This window comes from Gymnoscopelus braueri, assembly GCF_963280865.1.
Source record: "Gymnoscopelus braueri genome assembly, chromosome: 9".
Lineage (NCBI taxonomy): Eukaryota > Metazoa > Chordata > Actinopteri > Myctophiformes > Myctophidae > Gymnoscopelus > Gymnoscopelus braueri.
In genome coordinates this window covers 50,394,122-50,406,392 of record NC_137610.1, presented here as the reverse complement: position 1 = coordinate 50,406,392, position 12,271 = coordinate 50,394,122, and the positions used below count along the sequence as shown (strand labels likewise).

The 12,271-nt window shown below is 41.5% G+C and overlaps 1 protein-coding gene across 1 annotated transcript in view; it reads right to left on the bottom strand.

Moving 5' to 3' along the window:
• Positions 1–317: 317 nt before the first annotated feature.
• The window catches only part of LOC308092367 (uncharacterized protein), a gene marked incomplete at both ends in the record, with an annotated part of 55,083 nt that continues 43,129 nt past the window's right edge, over positions 318–12,271 (bottom strand). The window contains 3 exons of the mRNA XM_080438218.1: positions 318–653; positions 6,265–6,354; positions 7,244–8,210. Of these exons, the coding sequence (XP_080294344.1) occupies positions 318–653; positions 6,265–6,354; positions 7,244–8,210 (1,393 nt within the window). The remainder of the gene's footprint in view (positions 654–6,264; positions 6,355–7,243; positions 8,211–12,271) is intronic.

Genomic DNA, 12,271 nt, shown 5'->3' with positions numbered 1-12,271 from the left:
GGGTCCCTGGAACAAAATATTTGACAAATGTTGGCTTTAAAAATCATTTATTCAAAGATTTGCACTTAATTTTCACGAGAAAAAATAGCAGATCTACAAGCTCATAGTCGGCGCTGCGCTATGAGCTTTGTATATTTGCTATTTTTGAATAGACACGTATAAAATAATGGTTTAAGTGGTTACACAGACGTGTTCCCGGCCCTATAATGGGTTAAGGCTAAAAGGAAAACACAAAAAAAGTCCTGGGGACTTGTTTCCATTGTGGTCCTCCTAGGTATTCAATTCATCAACAATTAACGTGAACGTGTGTAACGAGACTAAACGTGAATAAACATGACATCCTCCGTTGCAGAGGACAGCTTGGCCGAGCACCTTCGTCCCGCGTAGCACTGACACGTGAACCTCTGCGCCAGCGCGCGGAGGTCGGCGGAGGACGGCGCGCCCACGGCCAGGTACGTGCCCTCCTCCGCCTTCGTAATGTCAAAGTGGTCGCGGTTGAGGTGGAGGTAGTCCCTGGACTCGTGGTCCTTCCGCACGCAGCGGCCGTTCGACTGGCACAGGGCGTGGCTGCACAGCCTGGCGGCCGCGGTGACGTTGGCCACGTAGCGGTTGAGCGTGGTGGCCAGGTATCCTGACAGAGCCTCACAGCTAGCCTATAGGGTGGAGAGATGGAAAAGATGATGTAAAATATTTTGTACCAGGGACCCCCCAGAAGCGAAATGTTCGCTTAAGAAATATATATATTCAAAGATTTGCTACATTTTTCACGATTTTTCAAAAATAGCAGATCTACAAGCTCATAGCGCGGCACTCGGTGCCACGCTATGAGCTTGTAAATCTGCTATTTTTGAATAGCCAAAGTATAAAATAATGGTTATAGCTCAAGGATGGAGAGATGGAAAGATGGTGCAGTGTTGCTTTTAGATAAGGGGTCTTCAGTGTTTTTTTTTACATCCCATGGACCCCTTAGATGAGAGAGACAGAGATGAAGCAGGGACCCCCACTACATATAAAACTGTGATGCATATTAAACTTTTTCACAGATTTCATAGATGCTTTCATAGACTGTTTGACAGCACTGATCAGTGTTTAATTCATGTTAATGTGTATTTTCAGACAACCTTCAGTTAGTAAACTTGAGCTTTGGCCGAAAATAGCAGATCTACAAGCACACAATGCATAGCGGTGTGAGCTGTACAGTATATCTGCTATTTTCGGCAAATGGTCCCCTCAGAATAAGGATGGTAGAGTTCCAAAAAAAAAAGGTCCTATCACACAACGATTTGTGCCACTTTGTGCCACGCTATGAGATTGTAGATCTGCTATTTTTGAAAGAATCGTGAACATTTTTGTGGGTTATGAGAGTGGTAGAAGTCTCCAACATAATTATGGGAGAACGGAGTTTTAATCCAGGGTAGGAAATGAAATATAAGGATTATTGGAGTTTGAAATGTTGAAAGTGCCCCAGACTGATTTTGTTTTTGTCTGTTTTGTCTGCGGCCCTCTAGGGCAGTGGTTTTCAACCCTTTTCATATCAAGGTTATTGTTTATTAGATGATTTTGTTAGATTATTTATTCAGTATTTGAGCCACGGAACCACCGTTTGATGAGATTTAGACTCTCAGACCCAAAACATAGAATATTTTGTTATCGTTGGATAAGATTTTGTCCACAATTCCATGCTGTAGTGATGTGGTATTAGGAGAGATGGCAGGCAAACGTTGCTCAATATAACAATTCTTTAATTAAGTAATGCAGATGTTTAAAGGGCTACACCATGAATTTTAACTTTTTCTTCTTTTTTGTGTGTTTTTGGTCTCCCCTACCTCTCTTCTATCCCCCCAAATACCCCAGTTTGAACACTCAGGCTTTCACAGCAAATCTGGGGTTTTCTGTAAATTGGTCTCAAAACAGGCCAAACTGATTTGGTCCCTGACGTGACGTCACGTCAGGGTACAATCCCTCCCGTTTTCAGTTCCAACCAAAAAAATGAATATTTATTTATATTATTATCTTTTTCTTATTTTTTTACTTTTTCCACACAGAACCAGGAGATAACATGCATTCAAACTGGCTCAATAGCACCCTGCGCCAAACAGGACAATGTGGTATTGTAGGTGAAAGTGCTTTATAAGCCAGAGAGAAGTTGGAATGAGTAGGCTATATCTGAGGCTTGATTTAGGCTCAAACCTTTTGAAAAAGGTTTGAGGGACATAAACAATATGATATTAAATATAATTATTATTTTTTAAATTCATGGTGTAGTCCCTTTAACAATAATTTAACTATTGAGATCGTAAAATGAAACCATTTGGTTTCATTTTACGATCTCAAGAGTCTGAGTTATACTGACTTTTGCGCGTAACAGTGTCGCGCACGAAAATAGCCGATCTGCAAACTTACGCCGCGTTGCAGCACATATAAATCAGGTTTCTTCTGATTTATACTTCACATGTGCTTCAACGGGACCAGTTGTGCATGTCTCCCAGGTCTTACAATTCAGACATAGAGAGGCCTACTGGACGCTATTATAGTATCTGTAGGATGATCGGGGCTTGATTTTGGACTTTCACAACTAATACCTGAATCTATCTTGGTGGCTTGATGAATAGCTACGCTTGGCTACAACTCCAATGGCTCAGAATCAAATCTTAAGGTGGACTGAAGCATTTAGGTTTAGGCATAATTTATCCACATTAGGCATCATTTAGCCACATTAGGCATAGTTTTACTGAGGTTAGGATTACGGTTAGGTTTAGCTATAGTTTTACTGAGGTTAGGGTTAGGATTTAGGTTAGGTTTAGGCATAGTAAGAACCCGCCGTCCACACTGACACAGCCGAGCAATCCCTACCCCCCGTTTCATCAGAAGCCACGTCTATCCCCTGCGTTATCCAGTTGTCTGTATTTTTCCTGGCAAAGACTGCTGTACAACTGCACACAAATCATCTTTAGGATGTTCATGACTATCTCCCTCTGCCTTTTAATCGCACAGCAGGTGCAAATACCCTGGAAAGATTTTAAAGGCCCTACTGGCATGTGTCATAGAGAACTTGTCATGGATATTGATTGCCATTTACAGTAACCAAAAGCACTGAATGTGTGTATGCACCGCCCACCCTCCTGCCATAGAGACAGACAGACAGACAGACAGACAGAGAGACAGAGAGACAGGAGGAAAGGGGGAAATATTGTGTAAGTTACACAATAACCCATGACTGCCAGAGAGCTCTTTTTCAGACCCTTTTAAAAGCAACATTCTGACCATTAAACACAGCTGAAGGTAATACCATTAAGTTGTGTGCTACTGTCTGCCAGCAAGGACAGCATGTTACATTTACCCTCATGCTTTTACACACAATAACAACACCTAAATGAATCGCATACACATAATGTTATTATAGCTTCAGTTGTGTTTACCAGTCAGAATGGCTGCTGTTAAAAGGGTCAACTCACTGTCTTAAAAATTCCAAAAAGCGTTTAAGTGGACGTTCGATTACTATAAGCCACCGTGGGCAGGATGAGTCATCAACATTGTTTTGTTATTGTTTTACAGGAAATCACAAACTCTAAAATACCATTACAGATTTCTTGTTATTGTTAGGATAGGATAGACCTCTATTGAAATTGAGTTGCCATAGTCAGACAAACAATTTACACACAGAATAGGTGATGTTGGGGGCACGGTGGTGCAGTCGGTAGCGCTGTCGCCTCACAGCTAGAAGGTCCTGGGTTCAATTCCCGCCGGGGACGCTGTGGGCGCTGGGGGCGTGTTCTCTCCTCTGCGTCATCAGTGCCCATACCCTAGGTGGGGGTGGTGAAAGGGCCTTTCTGTGTAGAGTTTGTATGTTCTCCCCGTGTCTCCTAGGGTAGTTAATACCCTCACAAAAACATGCAGTAATCCTGGTCACTATACTGCCTCCCCCTGGTCAGCCAGGGCGCCTGATGGAGGGGAAAGGAACTGGTTGGAATAACGTGTTCCTTCCACGCGCTACGTCCTACCGGGGAAACTCCCCCCTGTCAGGTGATAAGAAGCGGCCTGCTTGCTCCTCATGCATTGAAGGAGGCATGAGCTTCTCCCTAGGCTGGCAGAGGGAGAGTAGCGCCCAGGATTACATAGGCAATTGGCACTGGGTGAAAAAATATGGGTTACAAAATCGTGGGATAAAAATTATAAAAAAAAAGAATAGGTGATGTTTGTGGCACTGGACTGGTGACGTTCAGCTCAAGACGTGTGATAAGGGATGAAAATTAGATTTCATGGGGCCTTTGACGTAGCTGTCTATTTGACATTTGATCAAGCTATAAATAATAATACGTTGTCATCATTGAGAACACTCAAAGGCCTGTCATAAGTTCAAAAATAGCTTTTATGTGACACAGTACTCTCATACATCTGAGTGGTGGTGTAACAGCCTGTGTGCAAACAGCTGTCTGTATCTATACCTTTATTAATAATTATACATAACATTTGACACTGGCATACCTTTAAATATTGTTTACGTAACCACTTAAACTCTATTATACTTAGTTGACCGGGGTCCCCCAGCCGGCTGTATAGGTCCCTCAGCTTTTTGCCCCCCCTTTAAACCAAATATTTTCACCAAAACTAGCCAATCTTCACAGTTCACAGTTGTTGCAAAGTGATGCGTTGTTGTCAGCTTGTTGAGCTGCATTTCCCCCCCCAATTGTTCGCCTATTTTTTTACCTATACAGTAAATGTGCTTTAAGTGATAGTTTGGTTAAAACAATACTATTTTTTGTTAAGTTAAAGCTGTGCTGTATTCTGATAGTAATCATTACTACAGAGTGTTTGTTCAGTAACAGGAGTCTCCCTGTCTCTATACTGTACAGCTCTGAGCTCTAGTACACAGAAAATACAATTTCAGGTGGGTCACCAATTGCATCCAATCAGGAAATAGAGCCCATCATGATCATATCATATTCCATTTTATTATTTCGTTTTTAGTATTTTCGTCACTTCCAATTCCACTTGTATTATTGTTTATCCTGTATAACTTCTCTCTCCTGATTGGACTAACTATTTAACACTTATTTAAACAAAGATAATAGAAGAAAAAAAAAATCACTTGCACCCGCTTAATGTTTGCCTATTTTTACATGCCCATTTTTTCTTTGGTCAGGACAGTAAGATCATGAGATCATATATTAATATATGTCATAAAGATATATATACTTGAATTTTTGATAATTGTATGTATATTGCAATATATAACTTCTTAATAGTACACTGGTTGGCATTTAATTGAAATATAAATATGATACTGTAGGTAGCATAGTTTGATTTGATCTATGATACTTCGAGAACTTCTCTTGCCAGTCTTGTAGTTTTTCTCTTTTGTAAATCTAAGTGATCACATTTTGTTTTGTTTTTCTGTTGTTTTTTTTTATTTTGTAGTATTCTCTTTACCTTTTGATCACATGCCTATAGAGATACTGTGTACTGTACTGATTTGCGTGATTTTTGGACAGAATCTGAACTAGTAAGAGCAAAAAAAAGTTTTACAAAAGTCAGCCTCCTGGTGGCGCTCTAACAGGCATATGTGAAAAATGGGGCAAAGGTTTTTCCTTGGCCTCTAGGGAGTGTGCATGCAAAGTTTCACGCAGATCGGTGCAGTTATAGGTAAAAACATGAATCGGCCTGTTATAGCGCCACTATGAGACTGATTTCAAAGTTTAAGTGTTATTTCTTCCCGGGCCAAGTGGGAATCTACGTGGAAAATTTCACGGAAATCGCATGCTGCGTTCATGATTTGAGGCATTTTGTTCAAAACGAACCAATCCTGCAAACTTTTGAAGCCAATCTTAGCCAATCAAGATGGAATATGGAAAATCGGACAGATCCGTGTTGATCACATGACTATAGAGATACTGTGTACCGATTTGCGTGTTTTTTGGAAAAAATATGTAGGAGTAATATCAAATTATGTGTTTTGCAAAAGTCGGCCTCATGGTGGCGCTATGACAGGCTGATCTGAAATATGTGGGGCAGAGGTTCTGCTGCGGCATCCAGGGAGTGTGTGTGCGCAGTTTCACAGTGACCGGGCCAACAGTTTTCGACATAATGCGGTTTACACCCCACAGATACTGTTGGCCTCTGAGCAGCTCCAGTGTTGCAATCTTTAAAAAAAAGGAACCACAGCACTGGGCTGCTGATAAATGTGTAATAATCACACAATGATGCTGCAGAAGCTGAGGACTTGTTATATCTCTAACGTTAAAGGAAGTGAGTGAGTGAAAGTACCGTGTCATTGAAGTCAGCGCTGGCCCCCCACAAGATGGTCCCCGAAGCCCCCAGGGCTGCACTCTCTCCAATGGTGTTGACCAGGTCCTCCTGGATGTGAAGGAGAGACATTAAAGGTAGTGTCAGTGATATTTGATGGTTAAAACGAAGCAAATGTTTTGTGAAAAAGTTAAAGCTGTATATTCTGATAGTAATCATTGCTATAGTGATTGTTCAGTAACAGGCGTCTCTCCAGCTCGTTAATAAACAGAACATAAATGTTCAGGTATAGGTGACACAATTTCAGGAGAAATCGGGAGAGGGTACCCATTCATCTGCTTAATTTGTATAGTGTTCCAGTTTTGTCTGCTCATAAGCACTTACTTCCAGTTTCACTTGTTTACTCTGTATCCTAGTATCCTGAGTTCTCTATCCTGATTGGATACAATTGGTATCCCGACCTGAAAATGCATTTTCTGTTTAAGAAAGAGCTGGAGAGACATGGAGACTCCTGTTACTGAACAAATACACTATACTGTAGCAATGAGTACTGTCAGAATATAGAGCTATTTAACACTTATTCTAACCAAAGAAAATCACTTACCCTACCTTTTTATAGGTAGTGTACAGTGATACGCTCACGGGTAGTGTTAATAATAATATACCGTAGAAAGGTTTGTGCTCTTGACTCACGGCTTACCAAAGATAGAGCCAGGTGTGAGATGCCAACATTACAGTCCAAAATAAACGCAAAAGGCTTGCACACTGACAAAAAAAAACAAAAATGTTTATTTTCATAGTGGAAAAAGTGACACAGTGAAAACAGGAGTGGAAGTTTCGGGCCTCAGATCATTATCAGCACTCAGTACGAAGGGCCTCAAAAAACGTTGTCAGTGTGCAGGCCTTTTCTGTTTATTCTAGTGTTAAAATGTGTATATATTTCTTTTCTTTAATTTCTCTTAATACCCATCATTTATTATGCAACTATGAACATCCTCACCATGCTCAGATACTTGTTCTGATCACGGTACAGTGGTCGCGAGTAAACGTAGACGGGCGCCGTGTGCGGCCGTTTGGGCAGCCTGGCCACCCTCAGCGCCTCCTGAACGCGGTTCTGGACGTAGAGCGTTGCCCTGGGGCTGTTCCTTAGTGACGAGTGCAGGTAGACGGAGGGGTAGAGGGCCGTGCTGGCCTCCCACAGCCACCGCAGGGCATCGTTGTTCTGCTGCGTTTTCTCCGAGCACCTTCCCGTGTAACCGGGCTCCCTCCAGCCGTGGTTGTAGCAGTCGGGGAACAGATAGAAACCCCAGCGTTTCTTGGGCCTCTGTTCGATTCCTAGAGCGATGGTCGACTCCATGAAGCTCTTCCCGGCGGTCTCGAACTGGCTTTTAGCGTCGGCGGTTATTTCCTCTGGGTTTGAGGGAGAAGAAGCCTGCTTCTTCTGGGCGTACGCAACGGACAGCTTGTGATAGATGCGTTTTGATCCCCAGTTATGGTCCCATAGGGGGCGCCACGCTTCCCAGTCGATGACCGCCAGTCCGGGGAGCGAATCGACGTAGTGAGCGATGTCCCTCAGGGCCGTGTCCAGGTGCCGCGTTAAGTTGCCCCTTTGGGGGATGCCGCCGTTGAACTGCTTCTGTGCCAGCGTGCCGCCGCCGACCCTCGGATAGAGGCCGAGGCGGTCCTCGTAGAAGATGGTGAGGAACTGACGGGGCACGGCGGCCGGCGTGGTCACGGCGTGGAAGGCCGACGTGTCCAGTGGGACGTGCAGTTCTCTGCATCTCGCGGTGGGGGCGTGCCAGACGGCTATGAAAGGATGCCCGTCGATCAGCGGCGCCTCCGTCTGTGGCGGCGGGGAGGAGAAACAGCCCAGGATGTGACAGAATAGGAGTGTGAGCGTGAACAGGAGGAGTGCTAGAGCACACTTGCTCGGGGGGAGGCGATGGTTCATTGGGGACTGATCTGCTCTGAGGAGATGAGACATGTTTACGTATATATTTTTTAATTCGGTATAAACAACACACATAGAGAGTTTGCTTGATTTGCGGCTCAAAATAACTATATTACTGTTAGGCCTGACCTCGACTAAGTCGACTAGTCGACTGGTTAGTCGCGGGGGGTCCGAGTCGACTAAGTGTCTCTTTTTTTTTTTTTAAGGGCCAAAAATGTTTTAAATTGTTTTTTTGGCCAAGTCTACGCCTGCAACCACACGTAACTTCCACTTTATTCTTCTTATTCCTCGTCTTTGTATTGGTATTGTTTGTGTTGGAGCGCCTCAGTGCGGCTGCAGAGTTCATGTGCAACCTCTTCCAGAGAGAGATAGAGACACTAGAAACTCTGCTGGAGACAAAACAAACTGTGTAGACTTGGCCCTTTGAAATAAAATGTATTTTGGCCCCAAAAAAAAAAAAAAAAAAAATGTTTTTGATTATTATTTTTTTTTTTTATTAGTCGACTGCCAATTAGTCGCCAATTAGAGTCGACTAAACAAATCCTTAGTCGGGGACAGGCCTACTGTAGATAAAGACTTGATTTGCAGAAGTCAATATCTTTGTTGCAGATACAATTATAGCTAAACTAATTATCTTTCACAGTATTAAAATCAAATCAAAACAAAGCATTTGTATTGCATCTAAATCACGTTATACTGTATATACAGTACTGTATGTTATCAAAATATAAAAGTAAAATCTTAGATTAATGGGAATTATGTTAGAACACAGGGGTATTACTACCATCTCACATTAGCGTGTACTGACATCTACTGTTAATAAAGTGTAAGTCTCTAAACAGCAATTGATTTTGACTCTGAAGAAGTTTGCACCTTATTAAAACCTTGAAGCTCCAGACCTGTCTTTTGGCTCAGTCGTTCTGAAGGGGCCCTTGTACTGTTTTTATTTGTTCTTTCTGAGAGCACCGACCTCTGTCCTATAGGCTAGTTATTTGTATAATCTATGTTGCTTTTCTATGATGTGTACGACATCTTCCTGGATTAAATGGGTTTGGAAATTAATTTAATTATTTCTGATTCAAATATAATAGTTAGGGTAATAATCTATTCATCGATTAAATATAAAGGAAAAGTGACACTTCCAATGGGTCTAAAGTATAATTTCTAATGGAAAGAAAGTATCTACATTATTTTAAATGTATTTTACTAAGATATTCTTGTCACCCAGGACAACAATAAAACTCTTACCCTTAAAAGTTATTACAGTAGAGGAAAAAAAAAATGTCAAATTTACCGTAATCACAAGAATGATGATATGACAGATGATGATGATTGACGGCCTCCAAAGCTGTCAAAATAGATATCCTTTAAAGATGCTTACTGTTATCTGCGTACACATTGAGCAGAATATAATATACAGTATGTAATCGCTGCAAATTGTGCATCTCTTTTTTTTTTGTTCTGCAACCGAAATGTGTTCCGTTAGTGATCTTTACATGACCAACTGAGAATCCATGATAGTATCATACTCCTCCTTCCGCTTTTCTCTGTTTGTTTTGCTTCATCATGTCTGAAGGAAACCAGTTTTTTTGTGCTTGATCTAATCTGTTTTTTTTATGTCTCAACCATTCAAGTTTTATTATTATTCCTTTGAATACATTTAGAAATTTGATGTAAAGGCACCATTCTCTTTTTTTTATTTTACTTTTGACATCCTATGGCTATTGGACTTGTACTTGTACTTGTCAAAGCAATATTTTTTATTTTTTATTTATTTTTATGTGGGGCCACTGTCAAGGTACAGTATAACTGTAAAGTATAATATTATGCATATACTGTAAAGTATAATATAATGCTTACTGTAAAGTATTATATGTATATATTGTAAAGTTTACTAAGTATATGTGGTCATACAGTTTAATGAACAGTGGCATTAGGAACTCATATATTTGCATCTAGTCCATGGGCTCAGGCCAGAATTTTCACTAATCAGGGACACTCAAGGTGGCAAACTCTAGTTTGGTATTTTGAAAAGGTCTATATATCTAGATAATATTTCAAATTGATAGCCCTTCCCAAGTAGTAGCTTAGTCCCAGTTATCAGCCTTCAATGACACCAACCATAGTTCCAAAGAATGACAAAATTCTCTAACTTTTTTTGAATAGAACATGTCATACAGAGGGGAAAAAAACATTATTCAATCTCTTTCATTCACTTATTTAACCACATGAACCCTAGCATGCCTATTCTGGGGCGAACATTCAGCAAATGTCAAAAGTCTACAATCTCACAACACCTCAGGCCAAGGAAACACCTTTGCCCTGCATTTTTCACATATGCCTTTTAGAGCGCCACCAGGAGGCTGAGTTTTGTAAAATATTTTTTTTGCTCTTACTCCTTCAGATTCTGTCCAAAAATCACGCAAATCGGTACATAGTATATATATATATATATATATATATATATCTCAGATAATCAGAGGTCGCGCTAGGATTTTTGGTGGCCGGCCCCAATGTCCGGCATGATTAAAATGGAACGCCGTGGTGTCACGCGAAGTGCCCAGTGCACCCCTGAGCACCACCTCAGGTGTGTGTTTATGACAAGGAGCACCCACAGCATCGGCGCCTATGACCTCAGGTGTGTGTTGTACCTTGTGATATTAACTATGTACACTTCTCTGGGGCATGACGGGATCTGTTTACTATATGGGTTGTACTACGTATACTTGTCTAAAAAGCCTGTAGCACTTGCCCTAGCCTTGACGACCTTGCAGGATTATGCAAAGGCTAAAATTTAATTTAGATATAGCTAAATGATAGATGTTAGGTAGACAGATGCCATGTTTTCATAATACCATAGTATAGCATTATTTTAGGAGTCCTGTTGTGACTGTTGTATTGAGGGAAACATTTTTGTTGACATGATGGTATTAATCGTTCTGAGACACATTTACAGTAGGTGTTTATAGGTGTTTTTCTCTATGACTCGAGAAATATACACAATGGCTTTGTGACAACTAAATCTGTGATTTTAAGTCCAGCATTTCTTTTTTTAACCTTTATTTACCCAGGGGAGGTTCACTGAGACCCAATACAATAAAATGATAGTCTCTCTCATAGAAATAGTCTCTCTCACCTCCAGTACAACCTCACTCTCTCAGAGGCCTACACTATTCTTTAGCCCCTCATGTTAACAAAGCATCTCATCTGCATGGAAAGCCTCTCCACAGGAAAAATAGGTTATTCTATGGCTATATTCATATTTGTATATTGTATACACTAAGTGGTGTTCTTATTTTGAGCAGCATACTGTCATAGTTTCTCTGACTCTGTCTGTCTCTCTGAAAAGAAAAACAGAGTGAGAACACTCTGTTTTTCTTTCTCTGTCCACTCCTTCTGGATACTCACACAGTTTAATCTAGTCAACTGCACACCTGTCGCCTGTTTCCACTTCCTTGTTAGTCCTGGCCACACTATTCATCTCACCTCATTCTTTTAGCTACAGTGACGTCACACCCTAGTATGTGCGAGTAGGGGAACTCCATCACAGGAGTGTGTTGGAGTTGCATCTAAGGGTGCTTTTTGCACGGATTTGGCTCATTCAGGAATCGAGTCGGGAGCTTGAAAAACGCTATTTGGACATCCCGTGTTCATATTTCATGTTGCAGGTACCTGCACTACGATACTTGAAACATAGTTTTGCACTAGGACAACACAATATCACTGTATACGAACGATCCATCTCACAAACTCAATGTCGATACCTGTGTTTGCACCTCGGACCTCGGCCACGCCCCACACATTCCCATAGCCTATGGGTGTCTCAAATAATTCCCCCTCAACCAATCAGAAGCGGTCACCGCTGAATTCCACAGACGTGAATATTGTTCCATCATTAACTCCTCTCTGTATTTTAAGGGACTCCCTCTTTCTTTTTTTTTAAGATTTATTTTTGGGCTTTTATGCCTTTTATTATAGATAGGACAGTAGGCTGACAGGAAATGGGGGGAGAGAGATGGGGATTGACACGCAGCAAAGGCCGCCCGGGTCGGGACTCGAACCCGCGGCGCGCTGTCA